The sequence below is a fragment of the Podarcis muralis genome, chromosome 12 (assembly GCF_964188315.1).
Source record: "Podarcis muralis chromosome 12, rPodMur119.hap1.1, whole genome shotgun sequence".
NCBI classification, from domain to species: domain Eukaryota; kingdom Metazoa; phylum Chordata; class Lepidosauria; order Squamata; family Lacertidae; genus Podarcis; species Podarcis muralis.
Window position 1 is genome coordinate 12739247 of NC_135666.1, and position 24923 is coordinate 12764169.

At 43.3% G+C, this 24923-nt stretch overlaps 1 protein-coding gene across 6 annotated transcripts in view; it reads left to right on the forward strand.

Moving 5' to 3' along the window:
* The window catches only part of DPP6 (dipeptidyl peptidase like 6), a 510968-nt gene that overhangs the window by 421161 nt on the left and 64884 nt on the right, over nt 1-24923 (forward strand). For all 6 annotated transcript variants that reach the window (XM_028749895.2, XM_028749897.2, XM_028749894.2 and 3 more), the window contains exons 7-8: nt 4827-4908; nt 19690-19810. In XM_028749895.2, coding sequence (XP_028605728.2) covers nt 4827-4908; nt 19690-19810 — 203 coding nt within the window. The remainder of the gene's footprint in view (nt 1-4826; nt 4909-19689; nt 19811-24923) is intronic.

Here is a 24923-nt window from a genome sequence, read left to right on the forward strand (position 1 = left end):
GTAGTTAAATACTGAAAATAATAAATGATCTGGAACACGAGAGAAAAATGAATGAGATTGTTGGAAACATGGCTCTGCGTTCCATGATACAGTGGCATTTCAAGACCACCTTCCAAATGCTTGTTTATGTGCCTGTGTTCTACAAATAAGACCACAAGGGAAGACTCAGAGAAACAATAGAAGAATGTTTATTGAGTTAAATTTAATTCTTAGAGAATACTAAGGCAGTGTTTCCCAACCTTTTTTGGGCAAAGGCACACTTGTTTCATGAAAAAAATCTCGAGGCACACCACCATTAGAAAATGTTTAAAAAATTAACTCTGTGCCTATATTGACTATATATAAAGTAACTCTCTTTAATAGGAATCAAATAAACACAAAGATAGTATTTTATAATTACTTTATTATGAAATAGTAAGTAAACAGAAATATGAAAAATTATAAAATACTTTATTCAGTGCGCAACCTGGGCCTGTTTACCATGCGCACAACATCATCCAACACATGAACTAGGTCTGCTGGTAAAGTCTTGGCTACGAGGGCCTCACGGTGCAAAAAACAATGCGTAACAATCACATCTGGATTTCTTTCCTTCACTCTGCTTACAAAGCCTTTGAAACCTCCCTAGATATCATCGTCATTTGCATGCTGTTTCCATAGTTAAAAACCATGCTCGAGGCGGCTTACGACATGGCAATATTTACATAATTACCCAAATGCACTCATAAGAAACCGTATCAAAGCGCCCACAACGAAATTAAGCAATCCCCACACAAGTTATAACGAGATCTATAAAGAGTAGTTTAGTATCACGAACAGCAAGATGGACATAAACAAAATAAAATCTTGACTCTAACAACCCCACCCGGCCTAAATCTCCTGCGCGCACCGATGCCCACGCAGGCATTTCCAGCAGCTCTTCCTCCTCCGCCTCTTTTTGCGTTGCCAGCAAAGAAGGAATGAGGAAGAAAAGGCGCAGCGGCGAAGAAGCGCGCCTTCTCAGAATGCCGCTGCTGCCCGAGGACTACATTTCCCAGAATGCCGCGGCCGCCCAGCCGAGATGCGCCCTGATTGGACGGCGTTGCTAAGCCGCTCGCGCCGGGGCTGAGCGTTCGGCAGAGGCGCACGCCATAAGACGGGCGTCACGTGCGGAGCCTGGCTCGGGTCACCAATGCTGCGGGCGGACATGGCGAGCTGGGCGGGACTCGGGCGCGCGCTGGGCGCCTGCTGCCTCCTGGGCCTCTTCTGCGGCGCTGCGCTGCCCTTCTCGCTGCAGGGTGCGAACGAGAAAGCGCCCGCCTCCCTCCCACGGCACACCAGGTAACGTCTCGCGGCACACTAGTGTGCCGCGGAACACCGGTTGGGAAACACTGTACTAAGGTCAGAACCAAGAGAAGAGACAGAAGCTTCAGCAAGTGGTAGCCTCCACATTCTGTTCTCCAGCTCTCATCAGCCCCAGCCAGTATGGCCAAGTGGTCAGGGATGATGAGAGTTGTAGACCCCAACAACGGCTGGAGGGCAGAGCAAGGTTGGAGAGACTCCTCCACAATACATGACAATCCATTTCATGGCTTCCATGACTTAGAGCAAGCCCTGATCTCGGCAAGGATTGTTGACTCTGGGTTCAGTTCAACCTCTGAGTCAGATGAATAGATATTTTGAAAGAGCAGCACAAGGGGAAGCTGCCCTGAGGAAGGAGCTGGGGCTTGACAGTAACTCAGATCTCTTAAGTTAATTCATGGCTAAAGGCTTAGACTCAAGCCTTATTGAAGGAAAGAAGAAGAAGCAGGATTAGAAAGCATTGTAGATGGTATCTCATTAGCCCAGGGACAGGGAACCTATGGCTTTGCAGGTGCAGTTGGACTTCACAACTCCCATCAGTCCCAGCCAGCATGGCCATAGGTTCCCTAACCTTGCATTAAGAAAGAATAGTCATTTTCCAGGTGTTGAAATTGGTACAATAAAGAAAAATGTTCATTGTTCTACAGGCTTACCCCAACATCAGCCTGGTCACATTGTTTCTGCAGGTTTTTCTAATGCTTGAAAAATAAGATTCCCTTACTGAGGTTGACCAGAGGCACAATGAATTGCTGTGTACATCAAGAGTAACAATAGTTCTTCTCCTATGAACTTTCAACTCTGTTGAAAACTTTTTTCTGCCTCTAGCCTTTCCAGCTTGTCTAATCATAAATTGAAAAGGAATCGCTCCAGTTTTAAAAAGTGAGACCAATAAACCATTGTTACCTGCAGTGATGCTGAGCCAGGCATCGCTTGGCAATGTATTATTCACCTGAATGCTGCAATATTATATTTCTCCCTCATCTATTGTTGTTTGCAAAGTCACTGTAGAATTTGGAAACAAGCCAGAAATGTTTTGCAGACTTGCTTCATCCACAGGCATCAGAAAATTAACCAGAAGGTAGATCAATAGCTAGAATTATTTTTCATCTTTAAAAATAGATAACAGAGAGTGACGGGGGAGAAAGAGGGAGGGAAACAAAGCTTTTAAAAGCAGCAGAACTTGTATATGGCAGTTACAAAAGGGGGGGAGCCTTCATTCATCTGTGTTATGTTACCCCTTATCCGTTATCAAAGCAGGTTTGTGCTTCAGATTCTCCTAGTAATAGAATCTCACTCTCCTGAAAGATGAAGCAGTGAATGGAACTGACAGGGCCTGTCTGTTATGTGCTCTGGATGATTGCTAATAATTGGGACTGTGGCTTCTTGATGCTACATTCGTTCCCTGAAGCTTTCGTTACAAGCCTTAAGTAAAGTGTACAATCTGTTGATTTGGAAAATGGCAGCAAATGGGGGATAGGAGGTGTAACGTAACATTTTGTAACATTTTCTGAGCAAGAGGGGAAACGCTTGCCCAAATATTTTTATTAGGCAAGAGAAGATCATGTGTTCAGAAAGCCTGTTGAAGATTTTGGGGTGGGTTGTTGTTGTTGTTTTCTGCCCTCTGCTAGGGTCACTACCATGTGTCCTACTTTACAGTCCTCTTTTCTTGAAAGACAGTCAAAGGACAGCCGTCTGTCTGAAGGTGTCCTCTGCCCAGTCCAAGTTGGCTTGGAAGGTACAGAACCATAAAAAGCTCACAGCTTCAAAAGTCAGCAGAATATGTGTGGTATTGCTACACATAATTTTCTCAAATGCATTAGAAAGGATGAACAATTCCTTCTATGGTAGCAGATTCTAAACAGCAGTAGAACAAATGTGGGGGTCTCCCATGATGCTAGGTAGATATTTCATAGCCAATTTTAATTAAAATATATTTGCAAGCTTTATGCTGACTAAAGCATGGAAATGTAGAAGGAAGTCTGCTCGGAATTTGTGAATTCATGAGGTCTGTGCGGGTACCTAAGGGAAGTGGATCTAACTCTCTTTCATGTCTACAAGGCAACTTTTTCTGACACAACCATTTCATTCTCTCTCCACAGAACGATCTTCATTTAGATACATTAGAATAGTATTTAATTTAATTGATAACCTGGTGTTGTGTGCAGTCCTTTGCTGATTACAGGGAAACCTCCCACTTGCCTGCAATAGAGTTGGCAATGTGAGCATCTAGTGCAGTTGTAATGCACGTTGGAAGTTTTTCCAGGAATAAAGCCTTAATTCCCCCTCTGTGGATGAAGTGACTGGTTCAAATGAGATCAGCCTCTAAAAAAGGGACAATGAAGTAGAAGCAGGGTATAATTTTACTGTCCCTGTTTTTGTGCCCTAAATTCCCCTCATTGCTTCACCTTCTTGGTAGGAAAAGCTTGCCTGAATTTGTATGTGTTGCCAGCAGCAATAAAAATTAGCAACCTTGGTGTGTGTGTGTGTCTGTGTGTGTGTGTTCCTTCCCTTCTCCTAAGCACAGTTATAATCACAGCTTGTTCTACATTAACACCGTTTAGGGGGTGAACACATGGCTTGAGATTGCTAGCATCAGTTGCTACAGAGTGGGCTGTCACGGTGCATTACTTACTATCTCTGTTTTATCCCTTTCAACCGAGTTGACATACTGAGAAAATGGGCTAAGTGTACAGGAAGAGAGTGGCATATGGTTTCACCTCTGTCTCGCCCAACCTGCCACCCAAGTGACTGCGCTAACACAAAACTGTTGCTGCATGTGACAGACGAACCATGGCAGACTTAAGACTGGTATCCACGTATCTGGGGCTAAACCTCATTGAACGCAGTGGGACTCCCTTCTCGTAGGCATGCATATAATTTCACTGTCCCATCCGTATAATCTGCAAGCCTCTTGAAACAGCATAGTTTGCCCTTTCGATGCAAAAACATTATGCCTGCCACATGGGTAGCTCAGTTGGTTACAGCGTGGTGTTGATAATGCCAAGGTTGCAGGTTTGATTCCCGTATAGGATACCTGCATATTCCTGCATTGCAGGGGGTTAGACAAGAAATTTACACTAAAATGCTGGATTTTTCTCATGAGAATTTTTTTTTGGGGGGGGATACCACAAATTACTGCACAAATGTGGAGAACTGAATCTATTACTGGAATAATGTGAAACCAAGAGAACCAAAACTGACACACCCTCCCATCCCTACTCCTAACACAACACACCTTGCTGCATTGTAATCAGCATCATGGAAGCCAGAAGGAAAAGTGTTTGCAAGTTTGTGGCGATAAATGCAGGGAAGGGGTTGTCCGCTGCTAAAAGTGGGATGGTCAAAAGGGCTCTTTGGACACACACAACCTCTTGGAGATAAACCGTAAAATAACTTTTTGGATACTGGCTCTTGTAAAATTTGATCCCAGGTATTAATGCAGCTGAAATTCTTACTTCTCCCCTTTCTTTTCTTTTTATCTTCAGGGAACCTCAAAATTTGTATCCTCCCGAAGTTAGCAATACAAAGCTTCAGTATGCAGGATGGGGACCCAAAGGCCAACAGCTGGTAAGGAAACCTTTTGCAAGTGGCTGTTTCGTTGCAAATTCATTTGCACCAATGTGAGCTGCAGCTGTCAAGCAGGTAGTCGGGTACCTGCACACAGTACTTCATGTAAAATGAGAAGCAGCACTGAGATGTGGATTAGGCCAAACCTGGCTCTGCTTCTCCAGTTGTAAAATGGGAGTCATGCAGCTGTTTGTGAAGTTTATCAAGAACGGGGTGGCAAACACACCTTTTGGGCTGCGGGAGCATTTACGTGCTTAAAAATAATGCATGCAAATAAAAATTGCTCTGCTAGATAAAATCAGAGGTCTGCCTAGTCCCAGCAGCAGCCAGCCAGATGCTTCTGGGAAGCCCGACAAATAAGGCCACGAAGGCAAGAGCCTTCCCTGTTGTTTGTCCTCCAGTAACGAGTATTCAGAGGTGGAGTGCCCCTGAAACTGGAGGTTCAGGGATAATGAAAATGACATAGCAATAGGAGCCTTTGGCATTATAGTAAACAAATTAAAGCACATACTATTTCTATGCATTCCAGAGTCCACAGCTGGACAATACCTTAATAAGAGGCAACCAAAATGTCAGAAAAGTGAGCAATAGTTGCTCACTATTTTGTGCCATTTGTGGTTGGTTCTAATAAAAGGAACCCACTTCAGACTGAGGCAGACCATTCCTCCGCCTAGCTCAGTAATGTCTGCACTGATTGGCAGTGGACCTTCCAGGGCAGGGGTCAGCAAACCTTTTCAGCAGGGGGCCGGTCCACTGTCCCTCAGACCTTGTGGGAGGCTGGACTATATTTTTTTTTGGGGGGGGGGGAATGAACAGATTCCTATGCCCCACAAATAACCCAGAGATGCATTTTAAATAAAAGCACACATTCTACTCATGTTAAAACACCAGCCAGGCCCCACAAATAACCCAGAGATGCATTTTAAATAAAAGGACACGTTCTACTCATGTAGAAACACGCTGATTCTTGGACCGTCCAGAGGCCGGATTTAGAAGGTGATTGGGCCGGATCCGGCCCCCAGGCCTTAGTTTGCCTTCCCATGCACCACGGTTTCAGGCTGGCTTCTCTCACAGCCATACCTGGAGATGCTGGGAACTGAATTTGGGTCCTTCTGGATGTGAAGCAGATGCTCTCCCTCTGAGCTATATCCCTTCCCCAAAGTAGGTATTGCACAACTCCGAATTTCAGGGGCTTTCTCATGGAGTAGCATGGCTTCCTCATCTTTTTATGTGCCTTGAATAATTTCGAAACGGGCCCTCTTCCTGCAGACTAAGCAAGCAGTTTCACCACTGATAGAACCGTGGGGTGGGGAAGTCTCTGTTTTGCACAGGAGGCAGGGATGGAGAGAAGAGAGAGAGAGAAGGAAATGCTGATGGCTCAGTCTGATCCTTTAAGGATAATAATAATAATAATAATAATAATAATAATAATAATTTATTATTTATACCCCGCCCATCTGGCTGGGTTTCCCCAGCCACTCTGGGCAGCTTCCAACTGAATATTAAAAACAGTACAGCATCAAACATTAAAAACTTTCCTAAAGAGGGCTGCCTTCAGATGACTTTTAAAAGTAAAATAGTTGTTTATTGCTTTGACATCTGCTGGGAGGGCATTCCACAGGGCAGGCGCCACTACCGAGAAGACCCTCTGCCTGGTTCCCTGTAACCTTACTTCTCGCAATGAGGGAACCGCCAGAAGGCCCTCGGCGCTGGATCTCTGTGTCCAGGCTGAACGATGGGGTCGAGACGCTCCTTCAGGTATACTGGACGGAGGCCGTTTAGGGCTTTAAAGGTCAGCACCAACACTTTGAATTGTGCTCGGAAACATACTGGGAGCCAATGCAGATCTCTCAGAACCGGTGTTATGTGGTCCCGGCAGCCACTCCCAGTCACCAGTCTAGCTGCCGCATTCTGGATTAATTGCAGTTTCCGGGTCACCTTCAAAGGTAGCCCCACAAAGGATGCTCCGTGATGCTGACAGTCTAGTGCATTGAGTTTCCCCACATCTCTTGTCGGTTTCCTTTTGCTCTTCGCGATCATTGGATTAACACCGTGCCACATGATGCAGCTGTGCATAAAATAAAGCACTCCTGCAATAACCAGAGACTGACTTCAGGAGCTCTTGAAGGAGTTAGGAGGGAGAAAATGATTTACTACTATTATTCATTTCTTTGATTGGTTTGTTTGTTTTTGCTTTCTACGAACAGAGTGCATCTGCGGTTGAGACTGGGTGATTAAATTATGTGCATTTCTGTTTTCAGTCTTGTGCATTAGTTAGGCACACAGGAAGTCCTATCTGGGTCCCTCCTCCACCAGCAGTTCAGATGGAAACAACTGTGCAGACCACAAGCTGCAATAAGCTCTGTGGGGAGAGTGTTCTCCGTTTATTCTGCACAGTACCTGCTTTGGGGAGGAATAAGCCTCAGTTTGCAATCTGGTGCTTAGGGCAGGTAATAGAATGATACACCATGGATGAAGACAGCTGATCAACCAATCCTGCATGTATCCCTTTCTGTCCTTACTGTGAAAGCAGCAGGTGCTGCCAGTGTTTACTTAAGGTGCTGACATACAAATAGTTTGCGTTCAGTGAAAATTTTCAATCTTTCCTTGCCTGCCTTGGAAACGGTGGGTGTTCTAGAAGATTCTGAGATATTACTCATTGTCCAGGCCTTTTGAGAATGTACCCTGTAACACAGCCAATGCTCACTCGTGGCTCTATATTGTACACAAGCAAACCACCCTAGTGGCGCAGCAATAAAACTGCTAGCACATTTGCAAAGCTAAGCAGGGTCTGGTATGGTTTCAGATTGGATGGGGTACCACCTTTGGAGATTCCTGGAGGTTGGACTAGATAACTCTCAGGGTCCCTTCCAACTCTTCTATGATTCTGTGATCATGCTCACATATTGCACTATTGGTAATTGTGAACAAGGCTACTTCCAGGAAAGTTTATTCCCTGTAACTGAGCTTCTCATAGATAAATCCCTAATCAGGCGTGGTAGGGATTCAATTAAGTTTGCAAATAAAGGTGAACCTACCAAATTCATTGTTTTCCAAAACAATACACAAATTGAACCACAGTCATCATTTGAAATTTGCACTTACAGTGATACCTCAGGTGACATACGCTTCAGGTTACAGACTCCGCTAACCCAGAAATAGTGCTTCAGGTTAAGAACTTTGCTTCAGGATGAGAACAGAAATCGGGCTCCGGCAGCACAGCAGCAGCGAGAGGCCCCATTAACTAAAGTGGTGCTTCAGGTTAAGAACAGTTTCAGTTTAAGTACGGACCTCCGGAACGAATTAAGTACTTAACCTGAGGCACCACTGTATTTTGCAGTGCAGCTCTCAAGTCAAGCAATGTGGAGAAGGTGGAAGGAGAGTGTGACAACAATTGACATTCACACTTCTACGAATTTGCAGTATATTTCTCCACCCAGGCAATGTGTAGTTTGCATAACAATGTACAGTGTATAATGTTAGAAAAACAATATACAAAAATGTGTTCTATCGAGAGATATTTTGTTATGCAGAAACTGTGTATATTGGGCAAAATTGCATATAGACACATGTACATTGGAGAAATTTGTTCTAAAACAGGGTTTCCAAAACTTGGGTCTCCAGCAGTTTTGGAACTACAGTTCCCATCATCCTTGACCATTGGTCCTGCTAGCTAGGGATGAAGGGAGTTTGGTCTAAAAAACAGCTGGAGACCCAGGTTTGGGAAACCCTGCTCTAAAATGTTTGTGCGTTTTCATGAGGACTTTTATTTAAAAATTGAAAACTTCTGTGGAAATGTAGACAACTGAATTTAAGATTAGAGGAATGAGAAACTGAGAGTTACCAACAATGACAGATTTGGTCATCCCTAATAGTTGCTGAATGAACTAAGCTAAGGGCTAAAGAGCTGCATTCTCAACCGAGTCACAGCAGCTGCCTTCGCCCCAGGTGCATCTAACGCCTGCCTATTTTGATGGGCATCAGCATTCCAAAGACAGGGACGGATACCTCTTCCATGGTGCTGCTGTCCATTAAAGTGAAAATTTATGGGATTGCTCACGGCGCCATCTACACACAAAGCATGCGCTCTGCCACTGAATTGCTAGAGGCACAGACTCTTACATCTGGACCGCAAGGCGGCAGCGGCACTTCTGACACTTCTCATTCATTATATTTTTCACTGACTTGAACTCAGGCCTGTGGGTCTCAATGAGTCTGAGGAAGTTGTACAGGGCAGTTTTGGAAGTGGGGAAGAGCCTCATGAAAGGCTCTTTGGTTGCTGATTTCAATCCAGCCAGCTCTTTCGATTTGTGCACGAACATAAACCTGGCGGGTGTGTTTGTTTTTGAGCCGGGTTTCACAGAGCCCGCACCATTAACTTTCCACGATTCGATTCTCTCATATCTTTTCATTTGCGGTGACATCTGAGTCAAAATTAAACTGCAGCCCACCATGTGTCATTGGGTTGGTTTAGGTGACTTGTAGGAGGTAAGCAGGAAGCCAGGAATGGAGAATATCATAATATTTAATAGCCATACCTATCTGTTCATTTGGAGGAGATTTCAAAGGGATAGCCTCAAGAGAAACAATCCATTAAACAATTGGGAAAGGGAAGTCTGTCAGGGCAAAGGAGGAATCTCATTATGGCTACTTTTAGCTTGAGGAAGATGTGAGGAGCCTGAAATTTTGTATAACACCTAAAATGGTAGTTTTCAGACTGTGCTAGGGCGGGCAGCCTATGATAAGGTTACCAGACATCCCCATTTCCTGGGGACTGATTTGTAAATCAGTCCCCTGACAAAATCCATCTATTTAGAAGGGAGTTGAAAAGTGTCCCTGTATTCATCGAAAAAAATCTGGTAACTTAACCTATGGCTGTTCAGAAGATGCTTAACTACAATTCCCATCATCCTTGACTATTGGCCATGCTGACTGGGGCTGAAACTTGAGGTCTAGTGCCATCTGGAGGCCACTGGCTCTCCAACCTGTTCTAAGGAATGCTGTGGTTCCTCAGAAGCTTATCTTTGGTGAAAAGATCAGAAATGGCAGACAGGCTTCCTGACAGCTGTACAGTGGTACCTCGGGTTAAGTACTTAATTCAGTCTGTACTTAATCTGAAACTGTTCTTAACCTGAAGCACCACTTTAGCTAATGGGGATTCCTGCTGCCGCCGCGCCGCCGGAGCACAATTTCTGTTCTTATCCTGAAGCAAAGTTCTTAACCTGAAACACTATTTCTGGGTTAGCGGAGTGTGTAACCTGAAGCATATGTAACCTGAAGCGTATGTAACCCGAAGTACCACTGTAACTGTTAACTGCCAAAGTTCATTTATTTTTATTTATTTGTTTCATAAAATTTATGCACCACTTGATTGTTAAAAAAACCCCAAACACTTCAAAGCAGGTTACAAAAAGATAAGACAGTACTGTAAAATCAAGAAAAAACAAAACGTTACTTTAAAACATACAAAAGTTAATATACTGAGAAAGAATAAAATTGCCTCAGCTTTCTAAGCACCTAAGGTAGGCTTGTCTAAACAAGGATGTTTTTAGCAGGCACCAAAAAGTGTAAAGTGAAGCCGCCTGGTTGAGCTCAATAGGCAGGGAGTTCCAAAGTTGACACCCTGCCACACTAAACGACCGAGTTCTTACAAAAGTTCTTACAAAGTTCTCATTTCTTGGTTCAGGTTATGAATTTACTATGCCGTGGTGCTCGCATGTGTTAATAATATAACATCATTTACTTGACAAGTTTGTCTGCAATTACAAATGGAGAACAGATGTAGTTTTAAGTCTCTTTTTCCTCCCACCCACCCCACCTCACTAACCTGAGCTCAAAGCAAGTGAGCCCAAAAGGATTGTTTTTAAATCTCTAGGAATCAGGGATTTTGAGGCTCCGGCAGTATAATAAGGTGCAGGCAGCATTACCGGTCAATTTGGAACTCTCAGAAATAAATCATAATTTAGTCCTGGAACAGTCCAGTGGTGCTCATAATTGCTGACCCAGTTCTGAATCTAGCTGAAGGGAGCCAAGCTCAGCACGGCTGCAAATGTAGTGCGTCCATCATCGCCAACTTTCCCATACAATGTGCAGCTACACAGGAGTGTTGTTTGCACTCCAGGGTACACTCTGAACTCATGAAAGTCCTAAGGCAAGGCTAAGGAAACTTGGCTGTCACTCGGCATGGATTGAGTGCCAAGCTAGACACAGTGTTAGTTTTATGAATATAATTAAATTGCCCACTTTTAAATAGCAGCATTGGGATGGAGGAGGAGGGGGGAATCAGGGCACATAAACCTTCCTTCCTCCACACTGTAGCCTGATGAAAATGCCCATGCTATTCTCCCCGGAGAGAAGCTTTTGTCAACATCTCACCCAGACACTGTGGTGTCGATCCTCATATTCCGCTCCCTAGCAGCCACTAATGCATCACTGAGTAATTGGAGAAAGCATTGCAAGTGTGTACCTGGACTCGCCAGCACTTGTTTATGTCCATATATACACTGCTGAGAGGTTTAGGATATTTTGCTGGCATTATGACGTGTGTTTGTTATGGATGTGTGTTAACCTTATGCCCACAAGAAGCCCTCACACAAAGGAATAAAGAAAGCTTGGTTTATTATATGAAATAAGACTGACGATATATATGGTAAATGCTGCTCCAGACCACAAAGTTACAATCTAAGCAGGTAGCAAATCCTGCACTACATTCACACCTTGATTAAAGAGTAAAAGAACCCCTAACTTGTTCTAAAAGGCCTACAGAAATGTGAGTGTGGCAATTTTGCCATAAACCCACACTAGGAGTGGAAAGAGGGGCGAAGAGGAAAGTATGCCTGTCCTTAAAGTGAAGCTTTGGGGGTAAGTGCTGTCCTGTTGGAACTAGAAGAGGTGGCCAACTACTGGAAAATCTGGAATTTTAATAATGTTCTTGGCTAATGCCTCCTTAGTAGGAGGGGATTTGAGATGAGCAATTTTCCTCAGAGTTCCTGCCCATTTCTGACCTTGCTCATCCTGGTGAGAAAAGGACAGAAAACTTCCCATCCTGTTTTGCTTAACGAAAGGGTGAGACTTTGATAGCGAGCCATTATCTGAACCCAGGCCTCATAGCAATGCTGTTATGGGTTCTCCATCTCTCCCTTGCCTTGAACTTGTTGAGTCATCCCACCAGAGGTTGCCTAGCAGGACTCCCAGGGCTTCATTATTTATGCTAACCACGGAGCCATCTTCTCTCCTTATTCTAATGTCCCGTTAATGTAATAAAATATTATCAATGAAGCAGCATGTTTCATTTCACATGAAGAGATCTAATTTACAGTGGTGCCCTACATAAGCATCAGTGATATTAGGTTACAGAATACAAGATAATCCATCATGCAGAATTTAAAAGCACAATTCAGGGTTCATAATAAAGGACACATTTGCTGATACATACTTTAAGTAATATAACAAGGCAGTTATCATTTAAAATGACTACTTTAGAAGCCTGGGATGCAAAATTGTATCCAGCCAATATTCTATTCGGACGCATTGAAAGGCTCTTTTTAGTTCTGCAAGGCAGCTGAAATGAGCTGCAGAGATTTCTTTAAATGTGTCTAAATTATTGCAGCTGCTTGGTTGCAAAGCCCAAGTTATAGTTCTGAAGAGAGAGAGTGTGTACATTCACTGGGGAGAGGAGCAGGGGGCCGCTTTCAACATATAAATGTGCTCTAGGATGTATTTATAATGCTCGAATGACTGAGCCGTGCAAAGGAGGCCTCACAATCAGTGTTACAATGACATCTGAAAAGTAGATGGAGAATACAAGAATGAAACATCTTTTCTTCAGTGTCTGCTCCGAAAGGAGGAATTTTTGAATTAGAGTACCATAAAATTATTCCTGCCACATCTCCTTCGTATATATTGAGTTTGGCGGCTTACAATTTTCACAGAATAAGCTTGAAATCATATACAAGAGATCGTTCTAGTTTTAAAGAGGATATGAGTTACTCTCACAAACAAACACCTTTTCCACAACTCACCAACATTACAGCGTAAGCACAATTAAGGCAAGCTGTTAGAACTGGTTGGAATACTGTAGCAGACACATCCTCAGCAAGTAATGTCAGCCTTAATACATATAGGAAGAAGCCATAGCTTAGTGGCTAAAGCAGAGGTTTTCAGTTCCTTTTGAGTCCATGGCTCCCTTGACCAACTGCATTCTTTCTGCGGCAGCCCTGTGGGGCTCAGGAACCCAGTTGTGTCACCCCTTGCCTGCAGAGCTGGCAGCCTCTCACCCTTTTTTGAACACCCTCCCTTGTGAAGTGTTCCTTCAGCTTCCTCTCCCTTCTCCTTGGGAGTTCTCTGGGCAGCCACTACTGCCGCCCCTGGCCTCTGAGCTGCCCCCTTGCCCCAAAGAGAGGTACCTCCTCACACTGCCCCACAGGGGCCTGAGAAGCAACCCCTGGCCAGCCCTAAAGGCACCTGAAGAGCTTGTAACCAGGGCTGCTGCAACCAACAGCTATCTAAGCCTTTGGGAGGCCAAGACACAAGAGGGCATCAGAGGAGGGAGGGAAGGAAAGAGGGACAGAGGCCAGTGTTGCCCACCATCATTCAAGGCACCCCAGGGTGCCATGGCACAGTGGTTGAAAACCACTGGGCCAATGCATTTCTTCTGCAGATATTAAGGTTTCAGTCTCAGACTTCAATCTCCAGTTAAGAAGTTGAGAACAGACAATAATTCTTTAAATAATTCAAAGTGGTTTCAGTAAGATTACCTTTTCCATGGCATGGACATGGACATATCTCCCTGATGCTTCCGGTCAAACAGGTATCTGAAATAATATACAAAGCAGCACCTGTTTACCAGATGCAAAAATGGGATGAATATACTTGCCTTCAGTTCTGGGAGTGCAGAGGGAGTCTCCAGCCTCAGGTTGTGTTGCTGGGAAATATTTCTTGCTTTATTCCAGTCCAGGCCTAGATGGTTCCAGTGGCAAGATGCTGTGTAAGTTACACCTTCAGAAAGGTCTGTGGAGTAGCTCTGATGGGACTGTACCACTTAAGGAATGTGAGAAAGGGGCTGCATATCTGAGTGACCATCTGCAACTGGAGGTTTCTCATTTAGTATTCTTCCTGCTTTGCCACTCATATATGCTTTGAGAGTTTCTGGTGATGGGAAGCCTGCAAATGTGCCATTAGTGCTTTCAAATATGCCGTAGGTTTTCATATGTGAAATCTATAGGGGAAACCCTGAAAAGGAAGATTGTCTAAACATTGTGCAGAACAAGACACAGGCTGCACCAGCTTTGCCTGATACAAACTATGGAGCATTTCACAATTATGGTGTCCTTGCAGAGCCTGTTTTGAAATACTTGAAACTAATAATTCCACTAACCTGATTTGCTAGTTTCCAGAAGCAGAGTCAGACATGAAGATCTCTTTTTTAAGAATACCACATGGCCACCATAATAGGGAAATTGGTCTTCTGTTTTACTTTTCCAGATATAATCTAATTTCAAATGTTCGCATATGTGTGTAGTACATATATAGAGTATCTTGCACTGTGGTCCTCAGCATGTTTTCTTGCTAGTCCCAGTGAACTGAATGGCTTTTACTCCTATGTAAGTGTTATTAGAACTGCAAACTATGATGACTCCCTTTCATCTAGGGCAGATACCCACATACGTGAATCTCCTTTCTGTTGCTGTGTATTAAAACTGATTTCCTCCAACTGGAAATCCTTCTGCCAGGCTTTGTCCTTTCATGGCATGAGCCCATTTAGAGCTTATGCACATGCCCATTCCTTGGCATCGTCACTGAATGTGTCTCTGTGAATATGCCATCAGCCCTCCAAATCTTCCAACAGTTATATTGTGCTATATCAGGTTGCTGCATGAGATTTAAAATTTCTTGATAAAGTGGTACACATCTCTTTGCTGATATGTGTGAATGGATACACACTCCAACACTTTGGGTTCTGGTCAACTAATTTTTACTCAGAGTAGACTCGTTTAAATTAATACCCTTGAACTAGTCATGTCCATTAATTTCAATGGGACTTAACACTGAATTCCTCACATGGCAACAGGGATCCGGTAACTCCTTGGAGCTGTTTGTCACGGCAAGGGCTATAATTTCTGTCATAAAGGTATGGCTTTATTTGTGTCCGTCTTGAAGATTCAGGAATTGCAAATAAGTTCCAGCTACCTCTTCTGCAGTCTCTCCTTTACCTTGCTTTTACAGTGGTACCTCTGGTTATGAACTTAATTCATTCTGGAGGTCCGTTCTTAACCTGAAACCATTCTTAACCTGAGGTACCACTTTAGCTAATGGGGCCTCCCGCCGCCACTGCGCAATTTCTGTTCTCATCCTGAGGTAAAGTTCTTAACCCAAGGTACTACTTCTGGGTTAGCGGAGTCTGTAACCCGAAGTGTTTGTAACCTGAGGTACCACTGTATTTCAGTGGAGCCCTAGTGGTGATGGGAGCTGATAAAGTGACTGGGATCACAGCTCTGGGGAAGGGGCAGTAACCCTTCCCTCTCCTGCTATTTTCCTGGTCTATTAGCGCCTACTGGAGACCACCGCAACAGAGGTACCTGTTGAGGATGGTTAACCTTGGTCCATCCAGGTGATGCTGTGTCAGTAATTTCATTCCCCATTGCTGATGTAACATGATATCCATGTTTACATTCCTGTACGAGAACGGAAGTAAACTTCTGTAACTTCCGCTCTTTGTTCTCTCCGCTCTCATGTAGAGGAGACTTGTGTGTGAAGCACTCAGCTCACACTAGCTATGCTTTGTTGTTTTAATTTACTGTAAAGAAATAAAGAAATTCAGAATGCTACATATCTGAACAGTCTGCTTCCTGCTGAAACTCTGCTGCAGCCCGGAGGGTTTTTTTTCTACCTCCCCCTCACAGGGAGGGCTGGCAACATGCTGGTCTGCAACTCCCATCATCCCTGAACATTGGCCATGCTGGTTGCCACGGGTGGTGCTTGGACAATCCCTCCTCTAACGCATGTTTTAAGATGTTGCCCTGACAATGTTAACCACTGGCTTCATGGACCACATCTGTTTTTCATTAGCTGTCCTATTTTTCCTTGCATGGGGTTGCTCCATATTCCATACTCCCAAGGATTTGATGGAGAGAGCAGTGGTACCCTTTAAACTTTATCCCAGCCATGCGAGATCCTCTTATCTGTGATTAGACCTCATTCAGCCAAGGCCTGCATCTGAATGACTCATCCGTATTGGGTGATGACATGGGTTTTCACATAAAACGTATCTTTCTTTAGAGGGGACTAGAGGAAGTAATGGACTATTATTCGGCATGCATAACATAATGAGAACCAAATGCCTCTTAAAAGTTATATTGCCTGTAATTCATATAATATATTGGCCAGTTCCAAGAATTAAAGCTATTTTGGGATACGTCTGTCCCCTTTTTGATGTCAAAATGATCAAAGCAGTTAAAATGTTAGGAGCATATTTCATGAAGCATCTCAAAATGTATTTGTCATGGGTACCCTGAAGAATATAAACCCATTTATGTTGATAGACATCAAAAGTTTAAATGCTTTTAAATATGTTCCAGCTACGGCTTCCCATGGCATCTTGATTGCTGCTTTACTTACCTTATGGGTTGCCTGCAAGATGCTGGACTTGTTCAGATGTTATGCTAAGCCGTATCATTGCTTCCATTTTTAAAATAATAATAATAATAATAATAATAATAATAATAATAATAATAATAATAATAATAAATTTATACCCCACCCATCTGGCTTGGTTTCCCTAGCCACTCTGGGCGGCTTCCAACAAAAGATTAAAAATACATTAAAACATCAGTCATTACAAACTTCCCTGAACTTCAGATGTCTTCTAAACATCAGATAGTTGTTGATCTCCTTGACATCTGATGGGAGTGTGTTCCACAGGGTGGGCGCCACCACCGAGAAGGCCCTCTGCCTGGTTCCCTGTAACTTCACTTCTTGCAGTGAAGGAACTGCCAGAAGGCCCTCGGCTTTGGACCTCAGGTTCCGGGCTGAGCGTTGGGATGGAGACGCTACTTCAGATATACAAGGCCATAACAATTGTAATAATTACAATTATTTTAATCTCACCCTTGATCAAAATTCAGAGTAGCATGCATGGTCTTCCCACTCTGCTTTTATCCTCACCACAACCCCGTGAAATGGGGTAGGCTGAGATATGGTGGGTCCAAGGTCATCCAATGAGCTTCGTGGCTTAGGAGGATTTTGAATCCAGCTCCAGCCTTCACTCTAATCCTACACTCTGAAAAAGAGCATAGGAAACTCCCTTATATATGGATAGAATGTTTTTTCACCCAGTCTCATATTGTCCACTGTGACGGGAAGCAGCTCTTCAAGGTCTTAAGGTTAGATAGTGCTTTTAACAAAACTTATTTATTTATTCCAATAAATTTATATACCACTTGATTGTAGAAAAAACTCAAAATGGTTTGCAAAAAAAGATAACTCTATCACTAAACAAAATTACAACCGTAATTAAAAACATACGTAAGGTTAAAATCGTGATATAATAGACTAAAACAAATTAAAACTCCTACAAACTTTATAAACATCTGGGTAGACTTGTCTAAGTAAGAATGTCTCCAGCAGGCTCCGAAAGTGCTAATTGAGCTTATTAATTGGAGGTAGTTGGGATTAACTGTGGCATCTTCTGCAGGTAAAAGATGCCCTCTACTACTGAGCTACAGTTCCTCCCCTCTAAACACTACATTATCCCGTTTCTCTGGTTTTATTCTGTGTGCCTCACCATACTTTTAATATCTAGGTAAGAAGATGGGGTTTGAAAGAGAGGAAAGAGGAAATTATTTAATGTATGCCGTGGCTTATTTTCTCCCAGCAAGCATCAATTGGACACAGCTCTTTTTAATGCCTTTTTTTAAAAAAAAACAAAAACCACAAAGATTTGAAATACGTAAAAACAAAGTTAAAAGTTTCACTGTAATTTTTTTAGCCTTAGGCAAACGTGCTGGAACAGCTGCTGAAATTAAATTTGAATCTCTCTTCACTTTGGGATCCATTCCAGTTTTTCTCTGGTTGAAATGTGTGCACACGCTCACACTGTTATAGTTCAGGAAATCTGAGTGAAAAGCAAATCTAATTTCCTTCTCTTGCCTCTTTTGTAAGCATGATGTGGGGAACTCGGCAGCTTTATCACTGGGGCAGAGGCCTAACTTTATGTCTTTGGGTGTCCAGTATCCAAACCTTAAGCATCTACTGCAAGTCATACATAATGCACCCTTAAATCTAAATGTTTTGATGTTGACGTGCCTGTTTATTGCATATAGCCCTGGAGCCTTAAATTGGAGAGATATTGCAAATTTATCATTTGTAAAATGAGTGTACATTTTCTGCAACAAGAATCAACTGCATTGATCTATACTGTTGGTATTAGGAATCACAGCATTTAGTCAAAGAGGACAGAAAAGTGAGCCAACAGGTGAATCCTGACTGGCTTAATTGCTAATCAGATCCTGTTTCTGTTATTTTTATTTTATTTTTGCTGCAGGCCTTCTTATATAGAAGAAAATGACCAGAATAGGCATAGCCAATCTATAACAAATAATACCTATAACAATAATATTATTATTTGCATTGATTTATTAATCACCTTTTAGACCACTACCTCAATATAATTAAAGACACAAAGACAACAGATACATTTAAAGCAAGACTAAAACCCTAATAAGAGGACGCTTGTGGTAAAGACCCATTTATACAGCTGGAGATGTGCTGCAAAAATTCTTCTGATGGTGGGCCTTGGTCTGATCCTGCAAGATGCTTGTGAACAGGGCCAGATTTAGGTTTGATGAGACCCTAAGAGCTACCGAAGATAATGAGGCCCTTTATATGTCCAGCTGTCCTTTGTCAACAACAAATTACTTTCAATGGGAAAGTGTGCCTTGGTTTTGGAACGCTTTGGTTTTGGGACAGACTTCTGGAACGATTAAGTTTGAGAACCAAGATACCCCTGTATATAGAAATGAGCGAACCAGTGATATTTTAGGGAGCAGGCTAGCATCATAGGAGCCTACATTACTTACATCATAGGAGCCTACACAACACAAAACACTGTTGCTGTATGTAGGTTTTATTTTATTTGTTTTTTATCTTATATTTTGGAAATGTACATCCAGGTTTTTTCCTTTAATTTTTTTTTTGGGGGGGGGCCCAAGAGAGTGGGGCCCGAAGCTATAGCTTGTTTAGCTTATACGTAAATCCGGCACTGCTTGTGGAGTGGAGTTCTTTTGCAGCCTGAGATCCGTTCTCTTGAAGATGCTGGGGACTTATCCTGCATGAAAAGCATACGAGCTTTTGCCTTTCCCATTGCTTACTAAATGATTGTCATTTCTGCTAAATCGGAAGTGCCAGAACTGAACCTCGAATTTCTGCATGCAAGGTACATTTTCTGCCACTAAGCAAAAACCCCTTCCTCAAACCGCATCTCTAGTTTTGATTCAGAAAAGGGTGCTTTATAATGTGGATAACACTTTGCTTCAAAGAGTTGCTCAGAGAGCAGATTTCCCTAGGGGCAGCCTTCTCCATCGCAGTAGGGCATCAGTGATGGTGGAAGCCTTGCAAGGCAGAACTTCCTCTACTGTGGAACGCGGACAGGGACGGGGGAGACCTCTTAGCAACACAAAAAGTGGCTCCAATTATTTCCATGAGTGTACAGTACTCATGATCACAGTTGAGTCTTATTTGTTGGATCATAATAACCTATTGGTTCTCTCTTATGTTTCTGTGCAGATATTTATCTTTGAGAACAACATCTACTACTGTGCCCATGTGGGGAAGCAAGCCATCCGCGTGGTCTCCACTGGGAAAGACAAGGTTATTTTCAATGGACTCAGCGACTGGCTGTATGAAGGTAGGATGGGAAGTTATAAAAACACTGCCTGCCCTTGAGTGTTTCCAATGGGCCTGTCTGTTGACTACATGCACACAGAGAGAGTGACGGGTATTTAATGAATGATCCCAAGCAAAAGCTGTAGTTTTCTGTGAAAGGCAGAGCTTCCTGGACACCCTTGAATTCTACTTAGGGGCTTCATGACACATCAATCTAGAAGTATCATTCCACTCTGGTCCCTCATTCAATTCTGAATATTCTGTGCCCCTTCTTTCTGATTAGCACTGGGTACGCATGGTGTCCTTCCTTAGAGTAATTGGATCTTGTCCATATACCTCCAGTGGCAAAGGGTGCTGCTAAGTGACACTTACTTTGATGTCAAAAAAGATTTTGACATTTATATTGAAAAATGTGTGAAGAATCTAATAATAAACTGACTTTTTCCTGGTAAGCTTTTGGGTACTACAGTTGGCCAGTGTGACTGATGAGGTGCTGCAAGATGTTAGTTGTGAATACAGTTTTGGCAGCCACTATTTAATAGCCAATTGCTTTTTTATTTAGATGCATGCCTCTCTCAGACACCACTCTTTCTCTCATGGGCTTTGAAGTAACACAGTGCTTCATTTGGAATGATGCAATCATTCCCCTCAAAGCCTGAAAAAATCTAGAGTAAGTGGATGAAAGGAGAAAAGGATGGGGGAAAGATGGCAAATACGAATATTATATTATATCCGATTTATGTCCTACCCTTACTCTAAAGTGCTCATGGGGTTATTCCACTTTCTCCTCATGGCTTCACTGTTTGGTAGGTTAACCTGAGATATGATCATTGGCCCAGGATCCTGGAGTGAGCTTCGCAAATAAGCAAGGATTCCTTTCTCCATGTTCCTGCCCACGGCAGCAGGCTAGCTTTACAAACCTGTCCCTGCCGTTATCTGCATCAAAAAGTTTACTTGGTGGATAACTAAATGTCCTCTGAGACTGTATCCTGCCCCTGGAAAACTGCTGATTGAGAGAAATTATAGTGATAGCAAGCTTAGAGGGCAGAGGCTAAGAGGACAGTGTTGCTGACACCTATTTTTATTCCATTACTGGAATGCTCAAAATGTTCTTTTAACTGTCATTGACTTTCAAGCCAGTCCTTTATGAGGAATTGGCATAGCAAAGCCACATTCATCTGCTGAGATAGCAAAATGGCACTGAGATCCAATGCAGTCTCCTTCCCTAACCCACTTGCCTTCAGATGTCATTGGACTACAACTCCCATCAGCCATGGGCAGCGATCACAGATTAATAGAGTTGTGGGCCAATGATATCTGGAGAGCATCAGGTTGGAGAAGGTTAAAATGCAGCTTGCAGAACCTGATATGAAGCGGGGATGTCACTAAAAGTTAGCTGTGGAAAAGGTCACCATTCCATTTTTAATGCTGTTTAAATGAAAGTTGGAGAAACAGGTCCCTCTTCTTTTCAGATGTGATCCGTGTTTAATTAAAGCAAGGCATCACCCAAGTCTTCAGGCTACATCTCTTCTCTTTCTTTTGGAACACCTGTGACATTTAGAGTGAATGTGGACGTATGCTTTCATTAAATGATGACTGCAGCATCAGCAGAGGTCTTGCATTTGGGAAAAGGCCATTGCAGAGCAACGGCTGCAGACAGTGCTTTCAAATCTCCTTGAATCACCCAAACACAAGGTCATTTCACCCTTCCAGCTATATTACTCCCCCTCCATCCATCCATCCATCCATCCAGCTTCAGGCCCGCTTTGTTTATCTAGGGGAATCCAGTCATAAAGGTCTTTCACCCTGGTCTACCCTAGGGCTGAATCAACAGGGCGAGGGGGCTTTTTAGAAAACCTTCCCCACACACACACATACAAAAAGAAGCCACCTTTCAGCAGTCTTTCAAAGCATACAAAAATGTGAGAAAACATAGGGCCAAAAGGATAGGAAGACACAACTGTGTTGCCGAGGCAACTAGAAAACGACCCCTACCTTCTAGTGCTGTTCTGCATGGACCGTTCAGTCATTCCTCACATCTCCAAAAGTCACAGTTCATCACCTGGTTGCCCCGGGGAAAGGTTTCTTGTCCTGTTGCACTATGCTTTTAGGAATAATGGGTTGTATTTAGCTGAGTCCTACTCGGAGTTGTTGTTTTTATCATCCGTCTGCCTCAGGAGACAATGAAGGAGTGCATCTTTGGGGGTGAGGTCAAATGATTGGAAGGTTGCAGTGCCTGCTGTGGCTGTAGAGACTGATAATGGAGAGGCACCCAATGAAATTAATGATACTAAGCTAGTCATGTTCATTCATTTCAGTGGGTCTACCCTAAGTAGGGCTGGCACTGGATGTAACCCAGTGCAACTGCCTCACAGCCATGACTCCCCATGCCTTCCTTGTCTCCACACACTGTGCTGGAAGGGTAGTTTCATTGATCCTCACAACACATTGTGGAAAGCCGCAGAACGTTTTAGAAATGCAGGAACATGTTCCCACCCTTTGGGGGCATCTGCTTCCAGGGCCCTCAGTGATGAAACTAGGTGACTAAATCTGATTGGCTAAATAGCATCATGACATCGTTATGCTTGCCCTCCATTGGCTGAGATCACAAAGTGAGAGCAGAGAACTTAGCAGCAGGGAAGCACCAAAGATGGGGAACAAAGTGGGTCGGTGTAGTCACTCAGAGCTCCCAGCCAGCTGCAGCTAGAAACAGGAGGTCCAGTTTGGAAGTTTGTATTTGTGGTTAAAATGGGGTGAGTGCAAATGAGCATTACCACTGAAGAGGTGCATGTCTTTATGTGTAGAATGGAAGCTGGAACGTTGCATGTGGGGACCCCGTGATGCATGAAAGGAGATATTTATTCATGTGATGGGGAAATATGGCATCAAAGATCCTACCCACAGCCTACATTTAATGCACTCTTATGTCAGTCATGACTTTCCCTCCCCCTGACCCCTGCCCAAAATCCTGGGAGCTGTAGTTTGGCATGTATGCTGGGAATTATAGCTCTGTGAGGGTTTCCCTAACAACTCTCAGCTCCCTTGACTACAGTTCCCAGGATTTTTTGGCAGAAGCCAGAGCTGCTAAAGTGCTTTAAGAGTTCTTTAAATGTGGGCAGCACATGTGACCGTGTGCCACAAACCCTGCAGTGATTTGCCATTCTGCAGCTCCCCTGAAGCTAGCAGTCCTCTTATTGCCTTCCTTACTTTTGCCCTCTTGATCTGGCAGTCCCTGTGAATTTGCACTCTTGTGTCATTACTCTTTTACCCTGCTATCGCTTTAGCAAGTGGCTGTGGCGAGGTGGGTTGCGAACATATGCTCAACCTTCTCCCCGTCTGTGCCAGCATTGCAGTGCTATATCATCAATGACTATCCTGAGATGAAGTAGACAGCAGCAGCAGCACCCTCAGAGGCGCCCTTCCTGTCCCCTTTGTGTTCTTGTTGTTCCTGGAGACAGTTTGCATCGCCTTACGCTAGCAGACCAAGTGCTTGCAACCAGCCAAACGTGGCTGTTTGCCATGGTTCATGATCCGCTTTATGCTTTTCTCCCACGTAGGATGCAAAGATTATTTTTCAAGCTTCCCCCTTCAAAAACAAAGTCAAGCTCCTTTTTTTGCAGGGGCAGGTGGTAAATATATGCTTGCAAGATCCCAGCTTTCTTTTCCGGGTAAGGTTGCTTTGCATATGCATATTAGAATTTGCAGATTATGGTCCCAGCATTACCACCTTGGTGACACAGCAAGGCACTGAGACAGATGGCAAACCCCAAATAGACGGAAGTTGGTTTTTCATCTTTCTTGGAGCACGAGTGCTTTTGTCACAGTAAAGAAAACACGTTCTGGTATTAATCAGGCTATCTCCCTTCCACCCACCCACCTCCCATTTCTTTCGTAAATCCGGAAGCGGATTTAAGGAGTTTTTCTGTTTAAAATGCAGGAGTTCGTTGGTATTCAGACTAATCTTTTTTTGCTTTTGTAAATCCGCCATTGGGTAAACTTTCTTCAAGGTATTATGCTGAACTGTTGACTCCTGATGGTATGGAGGAACAAAAATATATTCAAATCAATCAGCACTGATGTAGTAGCATAATCTACTTAGTGAATTTAGCTGGAAGGTTTGCAAGCTGAGACATAACATGAAAGGATAGATTAAGCCTGGTTTTTGAAGCTAAAATAAACATTAGTATTGCATCTGTACAGTCTGATCTAACTTCTGTTTTCGCAGCAGCATCCTTTGAGTTTTTAGCACAAAAACCAAAGCAACTTCCAAAGAGGGGAGAGCAAAGGTCTATAACCACCTGTGGAGTCAGCTCCAGATGTTCGTTTGTTTGCAATGCACTGTAGAAATCATTTAAATTAGAAGCACAACCTGGTTGGCAGATACTTCAGGCCTCCAGCTTGGTATTGGTGCGAGGGAGAGAGACAAAATTTGTTGACCTTCAAGAGAGGTTTTGTGGTGGTAATGCAGACTGCAGGGTGTGCAAAGGGTTTTTGCATGTCACCCCAATCTCTGATCCGTGTGAGATTCAAGGGGTTCCAGATCCATGTAAATTTTATGCAAATCTGTATCCTCTTTCATCCTTTATTTCTTTTCTTGGTGATTGCATTCCCCTCCTTTTTTGCCAGTGTGTAAGTGCCCAGGGGGGAATACCTAGCACAGCTGCAGAATAGTGAGAGCTGGGGGAGATCATGCCTGCAATATGGGAAGTTACCCCCCTTTAAAAAAAACTCTGTTCGAGAATAAAAACCACAGAAAACTCATCCTGCATTGAATTTGGCAGTACAACCCAGGCCCACTCAGATGCAAAGGGATCAGAGGTTGGTGTCTAATGATCAACCACCCAGGCAGTCTTTGTGCAATGTTCCTTGTGCATCCTTATTTTTTAAAGATTGTGGGTACCGTTAGTTTGTAGTTGCAAAACAAGCAATTTTGCCCAGAACAACAATTGAGGAAATATACAATTATCTGTACTACTTGCAACCCCATTTATTAAGCAAAATGCAACTTTCTGAGCCTCATTCAGATTAAAGCAAGTCCCAAAATATCCACAACCTAAGTGTGGTTACAGATTTTGTACCTGGCCTAAAAAATCCTGTTGTTAGCACTAATTTTACCTTAACCTTCCATCTCCCAA